This window comes from Dipodomys merriami, unplaced genomic scaffold (genome assembly GCF_024711535.1).
Source record: "Dipodomys merriami isolate MVZ:Mamm:240054 unplaced genomic scaffold, mDipMer1.0.p SCAF_13, whole genome shotgun sequence".
NCBI lineage: Eukaryota > Metazoa > Chordata > Mammalia > Rodentia > Heteromyidae > Dipodomys > Dipodomys merriami.
The window spans coordinates 24055501-24078285 of NW_027202604.1; the positions used below are offsets into that span (position 1 = coordinate 24055501).

Sequence of the window (22785 nt, forward strand, 5' to 3'; positions counted from 1 at the left end):
TACTTCATGCCCCATTGCAGCATTTTTCTACATAATACCTGTGCTCCCAGAATCACACCAGCTCTGGTCCTACAGACAGGGATTTGTGCTCCAGCCCAAATCCCACAGCAGAAGATACCAAAGTCAGTTATTGGACAGAGCATTAAAAGGGGAAGGAAACACAAAGAGTAAATGTCTGAGTAACCCATTAGAAATATTCAGCCCTCCCACCCAAAACAATGCAGATTAAATAATCCAAAGCATGTGCACAGGAATAAAAAGCAGCATCTCAACTCCATGTAAACTGGTAAGAATCTGCACGTCCTAGAGGTGCCAGTAAGTTGTGCCTGTAAGCTAGCTACTCTGGAAGCCAAGATCAAAAGATCTTGAGAAAAAAAAAAAGAAAAAAAAAAAAAGATACCAGTTTCAAAAGATCTTGAGACTAACTGGGGTAGAAAAATCTGCAAAACTATCTCCAACTAACTAGCAAAAAGCCAAGATGGATGAGTAGCTCAAGGGGCCACTCATAAGTGCCAGACATGAGCAAGCAAGCCAAACTAGCACAAGGATCTGAGTTTAAGCCCAGGTACAGGAGAGAGAGCCTGAGAGACAAAAATAGAGCTATGAATGAATTTGCATACCCAAATCTGGATTTGGTAACTCAACCTAAAAATAATAAGGAATGTATACTTATATATGCACATATATATATATATATATATATATATATATGCACACACATATGAAGCTAGCAAAGTTTGAAGAAACTTAAATGTCCAATGTCAGGGCTTTAATGATTAAACCATATTTTTCAAATGCTTAAACCTGGAGAAAATAGTCAATAGTTAGTTGCTAAAATATTACTTGAAACAAGTATCTCAAACAGACATTACTGGAAATTCATACAACTACTTGATAGTATTTATCACTGGACAATGAGATCAATTATTCTTTTTTCTTTTGTAGTTTCCTCCTTATTCAATATGCCTAATATTTATCAACATATAAATTAGAAGCAATTAAAGACATGGTAGCTAGGCTAACAGGTCAATAGGACAAAGCCACCTCATAAAGTTTTCCCTCCTTCAACTAGTCCAGCTCACCAGGTGCAAAGGCCTCTTGGCAGAATCTCAGCCCAAAACCTCAGATGGTTCAAATCAACCTCTGAGGCGGATCTCATAAGCAAACACAGCTCTCAACTGCTGTTTGCTAGCATCCTGAGAAACTGCCTAGAAATGACCCATTAAAGTCAGTCAGCAATGACCCCTCTGCCAATGGGGTTTGACGGTGGACAAATGGTTGAAGCTGCACACCTTTTGTGAAGTCTTCACAAAAGGGGCCAGGTTTAGAAGTCTATCAGCCTGGAGCCTCCTGCTTTAGAAGTTGCTATAAATCTGCACTATTACTTGGCTCCATCTGCAGAGAGTGGAGTACTGACTCTCACCTGCTCTGAGCCCTGTGGTGAAGTCACTCTGCCAACAGCAAAGAGGGAGAAAAACCACTTTGGCCTGGTTATCATCTTTGTCAAAGTATAAGTCTTAGCAAAGTAAGAGCCCCAACAACCAAAACCAGCTGCCTGGCGAGTGCTCAGCATAAACTGGGCAAAATAACCACAAGGGGAAGGGTGTCTAGACAGCTTGGTCTATGTGAGGAACAACCCTCCCCAACAGACTCTACAATGAGGCTCTGGCAAAAGTGCAGATGAGAGACCAATGTCAACAGCTGGGAAATGCAGCATGTGCACCCTGATCCAAAACAACTCAGAGGAGAGCTGGGGAGACCCAGCCCATCTGCCAAGGCAGCCAATGACAATCCAGCAGCAAAGTTGTATCCACGGACCCCATGTAGGAGACAGGTCCCATGCACTGCCTCCGCTGAAAAGGAATTTCAGTGAAGACACTTAAGATTAAAAACATCACCTTCCTAAAATTCAAGAGGGACTGTTGGACATATTGGTGCACACCTGTAATCTCAGTACTTTGGGGCTGATACAGGAGGACTAGGAATTCAAGGCCAATCTGAGTCTTGGAGAAAAAACAAAATGTCAGAGGGTCCAAAAAGACTGCCACCATGCCCGTCATCTTTTAAACTCTGGATCTGTATGTTAGAAACTTTCCATTCTTCCAAGTTGCTCTACAGGAAAACTGTGGTGAGAGAGGGAGAAGACTACCAAAGAAACAAGGAAAATTTAGAAATGGACACATGAGCCGTAAGAGGTCTATAGGACTATTTGTCTGAGAACAATATTTCCATAGGATTTGCAGGGTTATAGACAGAAAGAGAGAGGATAGCAAATCTTTACATCAGCATCTACACTATGCATTTTATGTGACCCAGGATTCATTCTAGATTCTTTAAAAAAAAATGGTGGTGGGAATGAAGATCAAAGAAACAAAGCCAGTCTTTGCTTTCACAGAGTTTACAGACTAGTAAGAGAGCCATTCATCAAACCATCATCAGAAATATCTGCAGGAAGTACTGAAGAATCTCTAGAAGGGAATCCAAGTTAAAAAGGAACATAAGCAATGAATGGTCCAGGAGAAGAGACATTTAAGATGGATGGAAAGGAGTCTACAGAACCTTTCTGTGAAGCACAGGACACAGACCATGTCCAGTCTACAAAATGCCTTGCATGGCAACACAGCAGACAGAATCAGACAGGACAGCACCATGAAGCTGAAGAGGTGGGGGGGAAAACACCTGCAGGATTCAATTCATGTGTTCTAACTGTGACTCTGTAAAGACCCTTGTAGTTGATGGCAAGGGGCCAAACAAGATTTGAGTAAAATAACTCTCTATCCCCACACCCAAAGTCTACGTATCACACCCAAAGTCTACATATCACACAGAAAGAATCAAATAGAGACCAGGCACCCATAGCTCAAATATGTAATCCTACCTACTCAGAAGGCCGAGACCTGGAGGACTGCTGCTCAAAGCTAGCCCAGTCAGAAAAGTCCTAGATATTCCATCTCCAAAATACCAATAAGCCAGGTTGGAGATGTAGTTTTAAGTGACAGAGCACCAGCAGAGTAAGTTCAAGGCCCCAAGTTCTAAAACCTACTGGGGAAAAAAACAGTTTAACAAAAATTTATCCTACAAAACCACCTATTGCTTCCCTCTCCTAACTCTCTGTTGCATCCCCTTTCATAAAATGAAGGGTAGGGGGCTAAGGGCATTGGTAGCTATAGAATCTTCCCAAGACCACATGTATTTCCCAGTGCCACCCGGCCCAAGGCATGCCAAGGATTTCAACCAGTATATAAACTCCATCAGCAGGCTAAAATGTTTATATGTTCTTGAGTTAAAAATACACCACTTGGGTCAGCGTTAACACCAGGGCCTTATCACCAAGGCTGTTTGTAAGCTGGTTACACAAAGCTGGATGATGACTTGCCCATCTTTTAGATGGCCCTCGATCTGCAAACTGTCTAATGATACATCAGTGAGATTATAATAAAGCCACCAAATATACACGCATTTGAGAAAAACACTTTCCAAACCCAAGGATACTTTACTGTTTATAAATAGTTTACTTTTTTTGATCCTCAAGCATATAATATTCGCAGTTGTTCCAGAAACCAAAGAAACATGGAACAGGAACACAAACCACAACCTAACAGAAACAATAAACAACAGATGGCAAGACATATGCGCATGCTACCATCCCCTTCACCAAAGAGGCCAACCCAGAACAGATTCTGGCACAGAAGCCTACCAAAGAAGAAGGATGATCTTCAAAAATCACATTCAGGACACCACCAACAGCATACCAGCTGTACAGTCAAAACTGTGCTAGGTGCTCCAAGCCACCAAAAGGCTGAAGGACAGATGAGTAACCTCAAGAAATTCAGATGTGAAAGAGAGACAAAAAGAGGTAGGACTAATCCTATATCGTCAAGGACATATAGGTTTGTGCTCTAACAACTGCTAGACCCTGCAAACCATTCATTCACTCTGGACTTAGAGATAATATATTTCATAGGGTTAAGATAGTGATCAGTTAGCTAACAAAGATGTATTCTGCTGTAAAAATATAAACTGCTGGTACTGCTATAGTTATAGTAGTAATCTTCCTCAAGCTTCTGCTATGTGATGAGCAATGATCTAAAATTTCTAAGGAATTTCATATTTGTTCTCATAAGGAACAGACAGGTGGGCAGAAAGAAGCTAAGAAACTGACCGAAGTCAACCCAGGCTTGAGAGATGCCCCTCCAACCAAAGAGCCACATAACAAGGTTGCTTCATTCTTCCCTAAATCCCTCCTCTCTTAACCATACGTGTTGAACAAAGACCTCAAAAGAGAGGCCACAAGGTTATGTCTTTTTCCCAACTTGGAACATATAATTGCTCTAGGCTTTTCACTGGTGAGCAAGGCCTGAACTTTAAGAAATCAAGACAAATGCTTAAAAAAAAAAATCACTCTCAAATCATTATTGTTTTAACGAGCAATTGATTAACTGGTGTTTATGGTATTTTTTAAAATGTCATCTATTTCAAAACAAAGAGCAGGGGTCTCAATAAATAAGTGTGGTTATCATACTGCTTTCTATATATGGACCTAACTATTTTAGGCATCACAATCTCTAGTTCAATCACTCTACCAATTTCACCTCAATGCAATTTTTTTCTTCTTTTTTTTTTTTTTTTTTTGGTCCTGGGCTTGAACTCAGGGTCTGGGCGCTGTCCTTGAGCTCTTCAGCTCAAGGCTAGCACTCTACCACTTGAGCCACAGGGCCACTTCCAGTCTTTTCTGCTTATATGGTACTGAGGAATTGAACCCAAGGCCTCATGCACGTAAGGCAAGCACTATATCACTGACCAACTTCCCAGCCCCTCAATGCTAATTCTTTACACTCTGACTAGAATTTTCCAACTGCAGTGTAAACTATAAGCTTTTATGCTCCTTCTACATTTAAAAAGAATGTCACTTCCCAATATATAACTCCCAGATGTAGAATTCACAGATGATTCATCTCACAGAACAAGTGTTCTGAGACATCAGCTCCAAATAGAGAAAAAACTTGGAATTCCCTCTCCCTCAAAGCAAGAACTTGCCTAGATCTGCTTTGCTCAACAAAGTTTGTTTTCAATTATATTTCCAAATTCTTTTAACAATAACTGCACAGCTTCTGGCACCAACACATCTGACTCTTTGAAGTGATTCTCAAGCAGAAAGTAGAGACTAAGGCGGGGGGGGGGGGGGGAGGACAACCATCCTTAAATTTTGTTGTAGGTCAAATATTTTCACCAGAAATTCTCTCTGACACAGAATCACACAAACACCAAGTTGTGGCTTCTCACTGAGGGTCTACACTGGCAAGTGATGAAAACCGAACTTGTCCCTCTGCCCATCCACTGGCACCCTTGAGCACAAAGGAAATTGTGCCCACCCATATGTAAATTCCCAAAACACCTCTGTTAAGACTCACATTGAGGTCAGTGAAAAATAATCACACTTGAGGGGTGAACCTCAGAACCCCATGGAGTCAGGGAAACCATGGGATCCATTCTGTCCTGATGGTACCAAGCCCTGAGACAGAGGCAGAGGCAACCAACAAAATCATCTACTGAGAGCATTCCTAGGCACATGAAATGCAATGGGCTTTTGGGCTTCCAAGCCTAACTAGAGAGAAAAAAAAAAGGGATGTGTGAAAATTACCTACTCAGATAGAATGAAAATCCTCTAGGAAAGGAATAGGTTTAAGTGACAAACTCCTTTGAGAAAGGTCACGTGGATACAGCACTGACAGAAAAGGCCTGGAAGATCATTTGTTCTATTTTGATCCCAGGAAGCACAATGGAAAACGGTCCTCATTAAGTCTTAAAGGAAAAAGGTTAAAAAAAAAAAAAAAGAGGGGCTGGGAAGGTGGCTCAGTGCTAGAGTGCTTGCCTTGCATGAACAAGGCCCTGGGTTCAATTCCTCAGCACCACATAGCAGAAAAAAGCTGGAAGTGGCACTGTGGCTCAAGGTAGAGTGCTAGCCTGAAGCTGAAGAGTTGAGGGACAGCGCCCAGGCCCAGAGTCCTGGCCCCATGATCAAAAAAAAAAAAAGTTTTCTGGACTATTTTCTTTATTCCTAAAGTAGTCTTTTAATTCCTGTTAAACTTCTGTCCAGAAGTTCCAAACCACTGTCTCCTTAAATTTATTTCATTTTACTGCATCACCAAATAAAGATTCAAGTCCAATAACATGTTCTCAAGGAAAAAAAAAAAAAAAAACAGAAAGAAGGGAAAAAACCCTCATGTTTTTATCTTATGAAAATTTACATGATTAAAGAGTTCTTTAAGAAAAAAGCCTAAAAATTTCCAATGAAGGAAGAAACACATAAAGAACATAGAAAACAAAAGCTTCTAATGTCTGAATGATAAAAGTAATCTTTTAAACAGACCAATTATGACAGGATTTTCAAAAACAGAGTTGGATCAAAAAGAAACCAGTAGAAACTTAGGTAGATAAGTAAATTTGGTATGAATTGGACCTCCCCTCAAGAAAAGAAGAAAGATTTTGAAAGTGGAAAAACCACTGGGCTGTACATAAAATGTACACCAACTATGTACTTTATTGAAAGGTAAAAAAGAAAGTATTTCCCCCAGTAAAAGATGGGAAAGTTTCTTTGAAACCCATAGTGTCCGTGCAGGTAAGCAATGCCCATGCATATAATACATGTAAAGGCTGGCTGGATGCCGGGCGCTGGTGGCTCACGCCTGTAATCCTAGCTACTCAGGAGGCTGAGATCTGAGGATCGCAGTTCAAAGCCAGCCCGGGCAGGAGAGACCGTGAGACTCCTATCTCCAATAAACCACCAGAAAACCGGGAGTGGCGCTGTAGCTCAAGTGGTAGAGCGCTCGCCTTGAGCTGAAGAGCTGAGGGACAGCGCCCAAGCCCAGAGTTCAAGCCCCACGACGGACAAAAAAAAAAAAAGGCTGGCTGGAAGAATGTGGTGGGTAGTGAGTGCCCTTCCTCACTTCTGCTACTGAATCTGCTACAGGACTGTTTATCAGCATCACCCACAGCTTCACTTCTCCAGATATTCACTGAAGGCCTGCTTGACACACACTGCCTGCAGTGGCCCTAGTAAAGGTCCTAGGAAATAACCATTCAGAAAATATGCCTTCAAATTCTTGCCTCTTCTCTAAACCTACATTATTTTTTGTAAATATATTTACCCATATTAGGGCTTGAACTCAGGGCTTGGCTGCTGTCCCTGTCACTCAAGATTGGCATTCTACCACTTGTGCCTTCGCTCTACTTCTGGCTTTCTGTAATTAGAGATCTCAGATTTTCCTGTCTGGACTGGCTTCAAACTGTGATTCTCTGATCTCAGCCTCCTGAGTAGCTAGGATTACAGTTGTAGTGAGCCAGTGGTACCCAGCTAAACTTAAGTTCTTAAACATGTAAAGATGTAAATTCTTTCACAGTTTTCTTTGGGCCAGAGGGGGAAAGGAGACAAGACAAGAGAAGTACTTATCTGAAATGCTTGGGGTCAAAAGTATGGCAGATGTCATTTTTTTTTTTAATTTTGGAATATTTGCATGGGGATTGGATCCAATCTAAACACAACATTCATTTATGATTTGTGTACATCTTATACACATACCCTGAAGGTAATTTTACACACTGCTTTAATTAGTTTATGCATGAAAACTAAGTTTTACAATATGGAACTTTCCACTTGTGGTGTCTTGTCAGCCTTTTCCCCTTTACTGCTTGATTATCTAGCTGAGGATTCCATAAACTCCAAACATACAAAGAGTACTTGTTTAAGTAGGTTATCTTAAGACATGGGTCAGTTTATAAAACTTATCAGTAAATCCAACAACAGTAAATTCACTCCTTTTTTGTTTCAATTAGATTAGAATCATAAACTTGAAAATGAGTTTGGGAAGTCATATATCCCTTGATAGACAGGAAATCAGATGACCAACCAAGGTCACACTGCCAATCAGCAGCAGAGCTGGAACAAAACCCCATAGTCTCCTGAGTGTCGGCAAAGTACTATTTTCCTTGCTGTCACATCCCTGCGCCTTCACAGCTTTTGAAAAATAACATTTTCCTTTTTGGTCAATAGTTTTCATCCTATTTAGTCAAGAATTCCATTGAGAAACTTGCCAAAAATTTTAGCTCCTTACTACCAGAAGTATGTAAGTACCGAGACTTCATATATGAGCATTCACATACAAAACACTCAGCCTTGTCTCCTGCTACACTTTGATCCAAAGAAATGTATGGAACCCAGAAACTTCTCACACCATTAATTTAGTTTTTTAAGAATGTAGGGCTTTAAGACAAGTAAATTAAAGAATATGAAACAAAGTTCCCTAGATCCCAAGCAAGTGACTTAAAGCTTGAGGCAGGCTAGTCTAAGTGTTCAAAATGGAATATAATTTGAGAATATTCCTAAGTATTGTTTCAAATGGTCATCTGAAGGAATCTGGGGGGGTGGGGGGAAGGGCACAACACAACTCTCCTTTTAAGAGTTCCTAATTTTTCTCTTGGTCAAACATAGCCCTTAAAAAGGACATACTATCCATGGCTGAGAGCTCTACACAGACACTAACCTGAGAAAACAGTCAAGAGGAACTTTGGGTGAGGCAGCTCTTGACAGCTACCGAATATTTATTACAGTTTGCTTTCTGGATCTCTTCTCCAGAGAAGGAGGAAGCCCCATCCCATTTGAGCAGCAGCTTCTGCATCCATCACTTGGTTGCATCAACAACCCACTTCCTGGAAGCAACGAGATCTTCTGGCTGTTTATAAAATTTTGCAAGCACTAGGAGCTTGTGTGCCAGAAACTCACACTAACCCAGGTGGAGGGAGGAAATCATAGACACACACAGAAATTATTTTAGTTAAAAATAAAACAAAAACATGTAGACATGATACATGATATTGAACCAAGGTTCCACACTACTAGAACCGGAAGAAAGAATGTAATCCCAAATTGCAAAACAGATATATCAATAGTCCAAAGCTCTCGTTTCCTTATCCACAAATTTTTCACAAACGTTTTGGTATATGCTGCTTTGTTCCTAAATTGAGAACCACTGTTTTAAAAAAGTATCTAAGGGGCTGGGAAGGTGGCTCAGTGGTAGAGCGCTTGCCTTGCATGCCTGAGGCCCTGGGTTCGATTCCTCAGCACCACATAAGCAAAAAGAAAAAAGCTGGAAGTGGCACTGTGGCTCAAGTGGTAGAGCGCTAGCCTTGAGCTGAAGAGTTGAGGGACAGCGCCCAGGCCCAGAGTTCAGGCCCCACGACCGGACCCCCCCCCCCAAAAAAAAAAAGTATCTAAACAAATGCCTTAAGTTTTAAGCTTAACAGACCAATTAGTTTAAAACTGATATTGTTGGATGTGTTTTTAAACCAGCAAACACTCTATAGTCTACCTAAAATTAGAATTTCACAGACAGAATATGGAATTATCCCATACACTATGACAAAGTGAATAGAACAGGACTAACTCCCATTCAGATTTCACTACGCTGCAATATAACCTATTCTGAAGGAGCCTCCAACCAAGCAAAAGACAGCAGAGAAATTAAACCATGGGCTTCTACAAAACAAAACATCACTCAGTAGGTATTTGAAAAAAGTGTTTCCAAATGCGTCTGATGTTTAAGACAAGCACAGAGAGTTCCAGGCACCTGGTTTTTTTGCTTTTTCCTTTTCTTTTCTTTTCGAGGACTTTTCTAACAGGGTGCATCTAACTATTTAAAGCAGACTAGAGTAGACACAGCTGGAAGGTCAGGCAATACAAAGTAAACAACAGTTAACTCAATTCAGATTCAAGACTTAACTACAACCAATGGCCAATTAACCCTGTATTAAACAATAATATCTGAAATATGATTTCTAAGTGATCCGTTGTAATTGTGTTTGTTCTCTAATGGATTTCAATCAACAATTAATACTTTGGTAGAAGACTCCCAATTAGGGGAAGGCCATATGTGAGAGAGGAAAGCAAACAGAATTGCACATTCTGAAAAACAGACTAAGGACAAAAGAACTTTCTAAACACCTCCTGCAAAGAAAAAAAAAAAAAAAAAGGAAAGGAAAAAGAAAAACAAGCCCTATGTTGTGAGAACATAGAAACTAGACTTCCCAAAGTATAAGTCAATAAGCATTCTGGGGGCTAGGAAGGTGGCTCAGTGGTAGAGTGCTTGTCTCGCTTGCATGAGGCCCTGGGTTCGATTCCTCGCACCACACAGCAGAAAAAGCCAGAAGTGGCGCTGTGGTTCAAGTGGTAGAGTGCTAGCCTTGAGCTGAATAGCTGAGGACAGTGCCCAGGCCCCACGACCGACTGAAAAAAAAGCATTTTGTAAATACATATCTTTGCAAAACTCTTTAGAAAAAGAGACAAAATAATTTTTCATTTTTTTCAGAAGTTGTTCAATTTTTCTTTAGTCATCCTTTAGTAAATAGTATGCTAAGTGCCTTTTTTTTTTTTTTTTTTTTTTTTTGGTCGTGGGGCTTGAACTCTGGGCCTGGGCCCTGTCCATGCTCTCTTCAGCTCAAGGGAGCGCTCTCCACTTAAGCCACAGCGCCACTTCTGGTTTCTGACGGACTTTCCTGCCTGGGCTGGCTTTGAACTGTGATCCTCAGATCTCAGCCTCCTGAGTAGCTAGATGACAGGCGTGAGCCACCGGCGCCCGGCCCGTTAATTTTTAAAGTCCTATACACATACAAAAGAAATGATCTGTTAAAAAAATAAACAATATGGAAGGGATCCAGGAAACATCAGCTTACATCTGTAATACTGCTATAGAGATGGAGATCAGGAGGATTACACTTCTAGACTAGTGGAGATTGTCTCAAAACCTCATCTCAATGAAAATGTTGAATCACTACTGTCATCCTGGCTACATGGGAGGTATAAGGATTGACTCTCCTAACTAAATGTACGGAGCGTCTGTGACTTATGCTTGTTGTCCTAGCAACTGGGAAGGCTGAGATCTGAGAATCATGGTTCAAAGCCAGCCTGGGCTGGAAAGTGTGAGACTCTTTTTTTTTTTTGGTCGTGGGGCCTGAACTCTGGGCCTGGGTGCTGTCCCTCCGCTCTTCAGCTCAAGGCTAGCACGCTACCACTTGAGCCATAGCACCACTTCCGGCTTTTTTTTTCTGCTTATATGGTGCTAAGGAATCGAACCCAGGGCCTCATGCATGCAAGGCAAGCGCTCTACCACTGAGCCACCTTCCCAGCCCCAAGTGTGAGACTCTTACCTCCAACTGTCTACCAAAAAAACTGAAAGTAGAACTGTGGCTCATTAGCCACAGAAAAATTAAGGGACAGCACCCGGGCCTTGAACTCAAGCCCCAGGACAGGCACAAAAAAAGAAAATTGTAGAAGCAACACGAGTGTGGTTCAAGTGGCAGAACACCTGCCTAGTGTTAAGCCATGAGTTCAAAACCCAACTGAAAAAGGGGAGAAGATCCAACTAGACAGCCTATACCTGTTGAAGCTACAGACTTCCTTACATTTTTCTGTCCATTGTGCAGATATATGCCTTGTGCCATTTTTTAAAAAGTGGGAGGGGGCAAGAATTTATTTAAAGCATCTTGCTGCATATGTCTTAATTAAAAAATATTTTTAATCCTATCTTTCATAGTATCTCACAAGAAAGAGTAGCTTCATTTACCACAGGTCTTCTTTTAAATCAGTTGTAATCCAACCCCAAGAGCTAATACTTGAGATAAACAAACATGCTTTCACACAAAGAGCCTACAAATCTACAAGATTTGGAACTAGAGGCAGATTATCTGCCCCCAATTCAGTGCTCAGTCCCCATTATATCTAACAGGTAATCTAGGAGAAAGAATTTATCAGTCAGTATGTATTCTAGCCAAGATAAGCAGTAAAATTATTTGAATGGGCAAATTATATATTACTGGAAGGAGAAAAAGAACAGAATAGGTTGAAGAGGACACTTGTTAAAAGCTGCATAAAGGAGACTTAAAAGATAAAGTTGGATGAGGTATGGTTTGGTTGTGTTGTTTTCAATCAACTTTGAAAAGGAAAAAGCCCTCCATCATTTCTGCAGCTAATTCTGCTAATGGAAACGATCCTCATCATTTCATTCCCTTTCAATATATGCAGATCATAAAAGGTTAGAGATCTACACCACAAAAGTTTAAAGATTAATGCAAAGCATTTCAAAAAGGAGAAAGGCCATGCTTTCTTAAAACCCTCTGAGCACTGTCTTTTGCCAAGACAAACTGAACAAGTGGTGATTGGAACCCGCATCCTGGTTCATAAGGAAGCTGAGACAGACTAGGTCTTGCAGAGATGAACGGATTGGTTGTTCACACAATGGGCTTTACCGGTTAGGCTAGATTAAATAGTAATAAAGGCTCAAACAATCGTAGCCATTCATGTGGGCTAGGCTGTGAACATGGCCATTCACAGAGGAAGGAACTCAGGTACAGGTGCAACAGGAGCAAAAGCAAACAGTCACAAGCTTTCCAGGTGGCATCCTTGCCAGATTCCTCAAATGACCACTGTGTTCCCAGCCTGTGGCCCCCACAATTACCATAAGATTGTAAACAGACCAAGACAAATGAAATGTGTTCTCAGCATATAACCCAACAATTGTCTGCCCTACTAAGTCCTCCTCCTTCAAGTCTTTCCAAATAGATACAGGTACAGTGAGGGTGCAGCCAGGCCTAAAGTCTGTAACCTAACCCCACTGGAAGAGTACACCTGCATTTTCCCCAAGCTACTGACAGAGAGGCACTACTTACATCTTGGTATGGTTCAGTTTCAATGAAACGCTGGGATATAATAGGATAAAATGATTAGTCTCAGGACCTCTCACTTCCCTGCCTTTTCTACCTTTTCCCAAAAAAGTAATGCTAAAGTAGTCAGCAGTATTTGTACAACTGGAACAGATTGTAAACTACTTTAATAATTTCTGCTAATTGTATAATTTGCTGCAACTGTTTATGGCTTCCTGCCTATTCATCTGAGATTTCCATGGGCACATGAAGTTCCACTTTATATGTACTCTTAACTCCTAGGGGAAAATTGCTGTTTGGATTGTGAACCCTGCTATCCTCTTACCCCAAAGACTCCTTCACATTAGAAAGGTAAACTTCTTTCAGAAAATGTTTTGTCACTAGGCAATCAGACTTGGAGTGATAAGCCAAGAGAAGGATGCAAAATTTGAGTTACTGAGGCCTTAACCTTCAAATTATGCTCCACTCCCCACACTGAGAACTGGACCGCACTCAGGCATTGTCTTCATGGCAGCTTTAAGACAGAATGCCATGACACCCGCCCCTTTCACAAATAAAGAAAAAGAGTTTACTGGAAATTGCATGTGTGTGTAGTTGGAGAGTAGAGATCCAGAAATAGATGCTAAAAATAATTTTCAGTCTCTCCATCACTACTGCTGGATGGCACCAGCACATTTAGTAGAAGCAAAGAATGTTCCAAAGCCGAGTGCCGGTGGCTCACGCCTATAATCCTAGCTACTCAGGAGGCTGAGATCTGAGGATTGTGGTTCAAAGCCAGCCCTGGGCAGGAAAGTCCAATAAACTTTTATGTCCAATAAACTACCAGAAAACCAGAAGTGGTGCTGTAGCTCAAGTGGTAGAGCGCTAGCCTTGAGCTGAAATGCTGAGGGACAGCACTCAGGCCCAGAGTTCAAGCCCCATGACCCACCAAAAAAAAAAGAGAAAGTTCCATCATTATCCATCCACCACCCCTATCAATAATCTGGCTAAAGACCATGGAACAGATGAGTAGTATAAGTCTGTCTGTATCTATGTATCTATTTATCTGCTTGCTGGTTCCAGGTTTGGTCTCAGTGCCTCCCACCTTTCAGTTAGTACTTTACCACTTTTTTTGGTGGTTATTTTCAAGATGAACCTCAATGGCTTCTTTGTCGGGGCTGACGTTGAACTGTCATCATCAGATCTCAGCCTCCTGAGTAGCTAGAATTCATGTGATGGGCCAGCAGTGCCTGTTTCGTGGAGTTTTTTGTTTTGTATGTGAGGGTTTTCGTTGTTATAGTTATTTTTTGAGACAGGGTCTCACTATGTAGCCTAGACTGGTCTTGAACTAGTGATATTTCTTTGTCAGCCTTCCCAGTGCTAGGATTCCAAGTGCTAGGATTCCATGCCAGCACAAAGACTATTAATAGGGTGTAATGAACTCAAGGGGGAAAACAAGGATCATAAGACCTAAGGAAATGAAGAAATGGCTTTTTAAATAATAACTTTTTAAAAACAGAATGAAAGATCAAGTTATCACCTGTGGTTCAAAAGAATATGCAGTGTTTGGATAAAAACTACAAGAGATAAATTACACAAACTCAACACTATAGAAATACTTGGGAAAAAACTCATATACATACCACCCCCCCACACACACACAAAAACAAAAGAACATAAATTGGCAACTTTCACTTTGACCAGTGAAAAACTGCAATTTTCATTATTTTCTGTAATCTTTAAACTTAAACATTTTGACCTCAGTTATGACTCTATATAAATGACCAATTATTTAGTCAATCTGGACTATTATCCAAAACTGTTGAGGCCTATAAAATTCCTTCGGCAAAACAAAAATACCAAAAAAAAAAAAAAAGAAAAAAGCAAGTTCCAGAGGTCAAACTATTATAAAAAGTTCTTATCTCCTCTAGTTCTCAGTCGAGATTAGGACAAATCTGAGTTTCACACTGATTCCAGAACTTGAAACAAAAGCAAAAGACAAGCACAGCAAGAACTGAATCCCAGAGGGAGAGGAACAGACCTCTACATAAAAACACCCATCTACAATGGTCCCTAAACCTCCACAGGCCAGAGAACATCTGAGATTTTTAGACATTTTCCCTCCTCTGCCTGGGAATTTTTTCCTCAGCCCCTCCTCCCTCATGTCTCAAGACAATGGCTTCAGCCTTTGAAACTGCATCCATTGTAAATAGCTCTGAATATTAACACAGTCCAGAGTCCTGCTCACTTTTAAAAGACCCCCAGGGTTTCAAATTGCAGTCACTTAGGAGGGGGACGGAGAGTCAGTGAGTAAATGTCACCAAGCTCATTCAAAAGGAGCTGTACATTAGGCTTGCTCATGAAACTTAAAAGTTTCTTCAACCTATGGGGTATGGCAGAGGAATCCCTTTTATGTTTTAAACAAATGAGAAGAAGAAGAAAAAAAAAGACCTGGTACAGCCAACGTCTTTTATTGCTTACAGCAACTTTCAGCTCAATGGTTCCTATTTCTAGATTTTCATCACCTGTGGACATCACTTTTAAAACCACCATAGGCTACTTTATTTCATCAGTCTCCATGCAGAACTTCCTTCCTTCAGGGCTTTCACAGGTGTGCAACAGTGGGCCAGGTGCATTCATTCACACAAACCCCTGGTGCTCTCTTGGGCATTCCTGCCTACCCTGAAAAAGAAGCTGAAAAAACTGTGAGCCAAGAAGACACTCTTGCAGAAAGGGGGAGAGACCCTTTCATTGTGAGAGTGGTGTCTGGGGGCAAGAGAGAGAGGTCAGCCAGAGGCCTTCCCAACTGGTCAGGGAAGCTGTGCAGGGAACCCAGGAAAAGTCATTAACCCTGGATAGAGGGGGAGGATGGAGAGGAGAGCAGAGGGAGAGCCACCAGGAGCCAGGTCTCCTTACATAACACTTCAATTCCCTCATCTTTTTAAAGATGTTCTCAGGAACTGCTGGTATACTCCATGTGTAGCAATGGTATACTCAAACGTGCCCTTTTTGAGATCCAGTAACCAAATGTATGGAAAGAAATCAATACACTCCTTTTTAAAAAGTCCCTTCTTAAAGGACAAAAACAGCTCTGTCATATCCTGAAGGCAAAAGACACTGTGTGTCATATCCTGAAGGCAAAAGATACTGTGTGTCATATAGCGGGAGATGTGCAAGGCTTCCTAATTTCATAGTATTCAACTCTATTTTATGGAGCTGTAATTTCCTATCAGCAGAATTTAAACAATTACATCTTTTTCTCAAGGCAAACAATATTTCCTGTGACAATATGATTTGCCCGAAATCTGCCTTTATTCAAAACAGACATCAGAGAACTACTAAGTTGTAGGTTATATACCAACCAAAGGAAAGTGAGACCAGCTTTCAGATACTTGCCACATAGAAGAAAGAATTGTGATCTCAAAGAAGCTCTCTGAAACCTTATACTTACATGCTATATATTTGTATACTATCCTCTCTGAAACACTTACACTTCCAGTGTAAAATCTGCCCAGGACCCCATGTTTAAAACTCTCTCTAGGACTGAGTTATCAGGTAAATCCAGCATATTAACATACTGGAGGCTGAGAATTTGATTCTCCAAATGTGGCTCTCTATCCCAAACAACCTAAAAACTTCAGACATTCAAGATCCCAGTGCATTCCTCTTAAGACAAAAAGAAAACTGGGCAGCAAAGAATGTCTAATGATCAGTTAGGTAAATTATATTCTTCATTTTTAAAAAAAAATCTCAATTTAGAAACTAGAAGGATTTGGTCTTCTAATTTGCATAAACAGGATGGGAAGTAATTTCCAAACCCTTAACTCACAACACCCTGCACACCTGGGCCTTGAAGCCCAGCTGTAAACTCTGAAAGACAAAGGCTATTTGCCTCACAACTACAATGGCAATGTGGATTGTTTTCTAATGTGATCTTAATCACCACTTACATGCCCAAACCGTCAAGGTTAGATCTGAACCACCCAGTTTAGTACTGCAAACCCACAATACAAAGAGACCAAACTCAACATAACTCATTTTAATTTAGTATCCTTTTGTCAATGTCCTTGCTTCTGAATCCTGGACATCTTCCCTCCTAGGAGCTCTAGAATCAGGGTTTGTCCTTTCATTAGGATCAGCCCCTGCCTCCCCAGTTCATCATTTAGCTTTCCATGTTTTATCTAGACATTCCTCAAATTTAGGCCACAGGTACGAATCTAAGGTAAACTGACATTTACTAATACTTCTTAAATAGTTTCTTTTTTTGGGGGGGGGGCGGGGAGCAGGGAGGGTCCGGTCATGGGGCCTGAACTCTGGGCCTGGGCGCTGTCCCTCAGCTCTACAGCTCAAGGCTAGCGCTCTATCACCTGAGCCACAGCACCACTTCCGGCTTTTTTCTTTTTGCTTATGCGGTGCTGAGGAATCGAACCCAGGGCCTCAGGCATGCAAGGCAAGCACTCTACCACTGAGCCACCTTCCCAGCCCTTCTTAAATAGTTTCTAAAGCTGCACTCTCAAAAAATAATTTCAAAGAAAGCAAATATCTGAGTTCTAAGAAGCCTAGCTTCTTCTAAGGTTCTGGGAAGCTGGGATATGGTTTGGCAGTGCGTGGTGCTATTTATGAATGTGCTGTTGGACCATGCCAATCTCACCTACGTAATGGGGGGAGGAGAGGGAGACTAAGTGATTGATGGCTCCAGTACTATAAGTTACTATGCAGAATAAGTTATCCTCAGGCCCTAGAAGGAGCCCATTCACCCCTTTATCAGCATCATCCATTTTTCTCTATTCACTCTACATTTATAGTCATCTTTAAAAAGTTGTACTTTCCTCGGACTAGGCTCCAAAAGTAGATGCACTACGTACAAAAGAAAAAAAAAGTCCCATAAAGCCACAGGTCCCCCGCTATCTCAAACCCACAGCCTGAAACTGTTTGAACTGACTGCAGTAAATCTAGTTCATGGGCTTATAAACTAGGTTAAAGCATTTTCTAGACACAATGGACTTAGAGGGTGTAAACTCGGTGAAAATATGAGTTATTTTATTATATTGTACATGAAGACTTCTCCTCTCATGTGTTGCTGAGCTGTAGCCAAAAATAAAAGCATCTTATGTTTCCATGTTTTTATGGAAATTTCAGAATAAAACTGAGAGTATAAATTGAGAGATCTGGAACTCAGGAGGGAAAGCATGCTTGATTTCCCTATAATGAGAAATAAAACTTCACAAATATTTTTCAAACGATCTGTTTTGTACAGTACACATATTTATAACCAGCAATCACACTGCTTCAATCTTAAGATCTAATCAGGTTAACATATTGAATTTGCTGAAGCTCAAATACCTACTTTGGCATTTATTGATCATTAGAAGTGTGTATAAAAGAGGACCACAATGTTAAAAGATATTTAAGCTGTGTGAAATATCACTCCCAAGCAGCTGAAGGCCTAAAAACCAACTCGTATTTTCTGCTCCAAAAAAGGGCAAGGCAACGTGGTCCTTGTGACCATCAGAAAGTGCAAATGAGAGAACACTCTGTCCTCTCCTGGAAGTTACAGCTTGAGAACCAAGTGCCTTCCCCAGAGTGCCACAGACACAAGCACTGCAAGTCACTCTTCCAACAGGTGAAACCTGGAAACGTGCATCTGATTCTACTCACGTGGTTCTATTTAAAAACAAAAAACACCAAAGTATGTAAAAGAAAAAATAACTTTCCAGTCTGCCACAAATAAATAAAACCCTACCTAAGACAAATAGAGGTCCCATCTCCCTGTACTAGACAGAGCCTCTGCCTGTGTTAAAACCTACCAGGTAGATGGATTCCACAGCGATATGAGAGAATACAAGAGGTCCTAGCCAGTGTCCAAACTCTGTACTAGCTCACTGTGGTCCAGTGCAAGGGGCAACTTAGACTTGTCCATCTTGAGAAAAGATCTTAACATCTGAAAGGAATTAACTTCTTACACAAGCCAGACATTCAGATAACATTTTCTACAACCAAGCCACAGGTGTTGGTTAAAACTTGTCTCACCAATTTTCACTTTTTAAAAAAAAGGGGGGAGGGGGGCGCCAATGTCATGCCTGGAGTTACTGCTGTGCCTCTCCTATGTTCTCGGAAAAATGTCCAATTAAACCGAGAAGCGGACTATTCAAGCCAGGCCTTTTTCTGGAAGGTACTGATAGTTCTACTGAGATGTTCATTCCTGATAGACAGGATTTGACTCACGGACCAGATATTTTACAAGTAAAAGAGGCGACTCTATTCCACCCTGTGTACAGAAGTTTAATTTTTTTCTTGACCCCCCCCCTCCCCGCCCCCAGCAAATCTTCGGTAACAAGTGTCCTACTAACTCCTAATAGGCCAAAGTCCTGATAGCACACAAAAGTGCCTTTTTTGCAGTGAAACAAACTTGCGGAAAATCAGCCAAGCCCCGTGGTACCCTCCCCTGAAACAGCACTAGTCCAAAACTAATTTGTACCATTTATGGAGGAGAAACTCGAGGGGCGCCCCACCTTACTGGATCACCAAGCTCAACTCAACAGGGCCCTAGGGAACAGACAGGAAGGGTCTGGAACACAGTTCCCTAAAATGCCAACCAGGCGGGCGGAAAAGGAAAACTCCAGCACGCACGAGGTTTGGAAGAACCCTCAAAGACCCCCGTCCCCAAGACCCTCTTGGGTCTGGGAGGGGGGGGAGACTTCCTCCTCCCCAGCCAGAGCCAAACCCTCCGGGTCCTCGGTTCGGGAGGCGGCTACACGCACACTCGCTAATAAATAATGTAAGTGGAACACTGCAGCCAAGAGTCACCTTCATTCATTACCCACTGGAACACCAAGGCGCTCAGACACCAAAGAGTTGGATTACAAGGGGGGGGAGAGACTCACATCCCCCCCCAGACCCCGACCCAGACGTCCTCCCTCCGCCGCAGACCGACTCACCCCCTCACCCCTGGCCTCGCACCCGCTCACCCCGCCAGCGCCCACGTCCTGACCCCCCGCGGGGCACGCTCGCTCACCTCCACACCAAGACGCACTGTCGTTCACACTGACATGGACTGATCGCTCACCCACGAGGGCACAACCCCCGCCCCGACCCCCGGCCGCTCCCCTCCAGGCCCCAGACGCGCGCGCTCTTCCCCGGGTCGCCCCCCCCCATCCCACCCCGCTACGCACGACCTCACGGCTGCCACTCACGCGAACCAGTCCAAACCCCCATCACCCAGCCTGCACCCCCTTCCCGGGTAAGCCCCCCGCCGTCCCGTCCGCCACCCCGCAACTTCCCGCCCCGCTGACAGCCCCCGAGGGCGCCAAGGGCGGCACTCACAGGCTCCGCGTCCAGGAGGGCAGGTCGGCGGGCGGCGTCGCCAGCCCGCGCCCGCCGCAGTCCAGCGAGTCCCCGGCGCAAGTGCAGGCGGCGGCGCACGGCTCCTCCGCCGTCGCGAGCTTCGGCCGAAGCAGCAGCAGCAGCAGCAGCAGCAGCAGCGGCGGCCACGGGAGGAGCAGGCAGGGCGGGCGGCGCGGGGCCCCGAGCGCTCCCGGGACCGGCCGCGCCATCTTGTCTGGAGCGCCTTCGCAAACTCCCGGCGCGGGGACGGCGAGGTCCCGGGGCGGCCGCGAGCGCGGGTGCGGGAGGGCCCGCGGGGGGCGACTCCGCTCCGAACTAAGCTCCGGGCCCGGGCATGGCCGGCCGGCACCGGTTCTCCCCGCGGCCGCGGCTCCCGCGCTCAGCGGGTCCCCGCGGTCCCGGCCGCTCCACAGCGCCCGGCGGGGGCCGCCAACTCCGCGCCCATCCGGAGCGACTCGCCCCGCGCACGCTGCGAAGCCCGCGGGTCCCGGCGCGGGGTGCTGGGCCGGCGCTGCTCGTCCTCCCGCCGCGCTCGGGCGCACGCCAGGTGCCGCGGCTCCCAGGCGGGCACTCAGCCTCGCAGCCCGAGCCCCGCGCGAGCGGGCATCCTCCCGCGGCGAGACCCCCGGCCGGACGGCCGCCCGCGCGCTCCCCAGGCCCCGCGCGCCTCGTCGGCCCAGCGCCGCGGGCAGGGTCGAACTCGGCTCGGCTCTTCTCCGCGCAAACAAGAGCCCCACCGACCTCGCGGCCGAACAATCAGCCGCTCGCCGCGAGTCCCTCCGCGGTCCAGCCCCGGCGGGTGCCCAAGTCCCGCCCCCGGCCGCCGGCCCTCACACACCCCCTCAGCTCGGCGCCCCGCGGCCGCCCGCAGGCCCACGTTGGATGCTTTGCCACAGCGCTACGCCACGCCCCTGCCTGCTGATCATTGGCTGGCGGAGTCCACGGAGGCTAGTCTCGAGAGCCATTGGAAGGTTCGCCTAGATCCCGCCCCCGGCAGCCTGGCTGGCCACCCCGCCCCCACTCTCTTTTCCCACCCAAGGTGTGAAGGGCGGGGGTCTGGGAGGAGAAAGGGAGGGGCGTCCCCCGCCTCTTAAAGGAGACGCTCGGGTTGTTGGTGGGCTGCGAGGACAGGGGCTGTGCGGGAGAACTCAAAAGACGTGCCCCGTGCATGCAGGGGAGGAGAACAAGTTGGTTAGCAAAGCTAGCCTTTGGGAACTGTCTGGTCCCAAGATTTTCTTCACTTTTCCCCAGACTGCAAATAGGACCGTAAAGTTCAAGGGAACACGCGCCCATTTCCAAGCGCCTTGCAGGAGCAAAGACACTTAAAACCCCACGCATTTCCCCCTTAGTGATTATTTTTAGGGGTGGTCGCCTTCCTCCTCGCACAGACTGGAACTGCTTTCTGCTCCTGACCTGTTTTTAATGCCCTAAATCCAGCAATATGTCCTTGATTACCGAAATGAATGCATAAGGCAGAAACCAAATCTCAGAGGTATAACTCCTTCCCCGCCCCTAGTTAGTTGAAAGATACTTCTGGAAATGCTCCAGGCTTCCATCAAGGGGTTGTTGTATTTAGTTTGTTTTCCAAGTTAGCAGATTTTTTTTTAATTTCAAGAAGCTATCGATAGGGAAGAGATAAAGTAAAATAATAGTCACAAAACTAATAACTTTGGCTCTTACAGATCAGAACATATGGAATAGTGCATGCCTGAAAACAAGGGCGCATGTGCGCACAGAGAGCGAGAGCGCAGGATAGACACACGTAGGTACATAGATACACTGTACACACCTACACATACTGGGGGGGAAAGGAAATTATTCTCACTGCACTATATAGCTGCCCCGCTGGGCATTTTGACTTACTAGGGAACTTCCAAAAAGTACAAAAGTTTCTAACATAACTGCATGCATTGTCAGGGAAATTGAGCAGGTCCAGTCTGCTGAAAAACCCCTTTGCTTTAACCAAAGTTTCCAGGGCTTGGTAGTCAAGTGATTGCTAAAAAAAAAAAAAAAAAAAAAAACAAGTGTGTGTGTGAGTGTGAATATGGTCTCACTGTGTAGCCCAGGCCACCCTCGGATTTACAATCCTCTGGTTTAGCCTTTTGTGGGCTGGGATTACAAGTGTGTGCTACCACACCCAGCTTTGGGTCCCTTTCTTTTTATCCCTTCCTCACTGTCTTTTTCCTTCTTTCCTTTAATCTTTTTTATTTGGAGGGGGGGAAATACATTAAGCTAACCAATAATGGTGCCCCATTACTTTCTTGGATTTCTTTTAATGATTTCAGTCATGATACCAATGCAGTATTTGTACCGTATATATGCATAAATCAACCTAAGAAACATTATCAGAAAGATGTTGCACCTGACCCATTCTACCAAGTGCTTACATGTCATGTTTCAATTTTTTTAATTTTTAATTTTTACTTTTGTCAGTCATGGGGCTTGAACTCTGGGCTTGGGCGCTTTCCCTGTACTCTTCAGCTCAGGGCAAGCGCTCTACCACTTGAGCCACAGCGCCACTTCTGGTTTTCTAGTGGTTTATTGGAGATCAGAGCCTCGCGGAGTTTCCTGCCCGGGCTGGCTTTGAACCTTGATCCTAAGATCTCAGACTCCTGAGTAGCTAGGATTACAGGCCTGAGCCACCAGCACCCAGCTATATGTTTTATGTTTCATTTGTAATCCTTATGGACAAGGAAAACTATGTCTCTGCTTTCATGTCTTTGTTATGAAATTAATAGTAATACAGGGGAA

At 44.0% G+C, this 22785-nt stretch overlaps 1 protein-coding gene across 1 annotated transcript in view; it reads right to left on the reverse strand.

Moving 5' to 3' along the window:
* The window catches only part of Lrig1 (leucine rich repeats and immunoglobulin like domains 1), a 106812-nt gene extending 86000 nt beyond the window's left edge, over positions 1-20812 (reverse strand). The window contains exon 1 of the mRNA XM_070018917.1: positions 20014-20812. Coding sequence (XP_069875018.1) covers positions 20014-20243 — 230 coding nt within the window. The 5' untranslated portion in view covers positions 20244-20812. The remainder of the gene's footprint in view (positions 1-20013) is intronic.
* Between the last annotated feature and the right edge of the window lie 1973 nt (positions 20813-22785).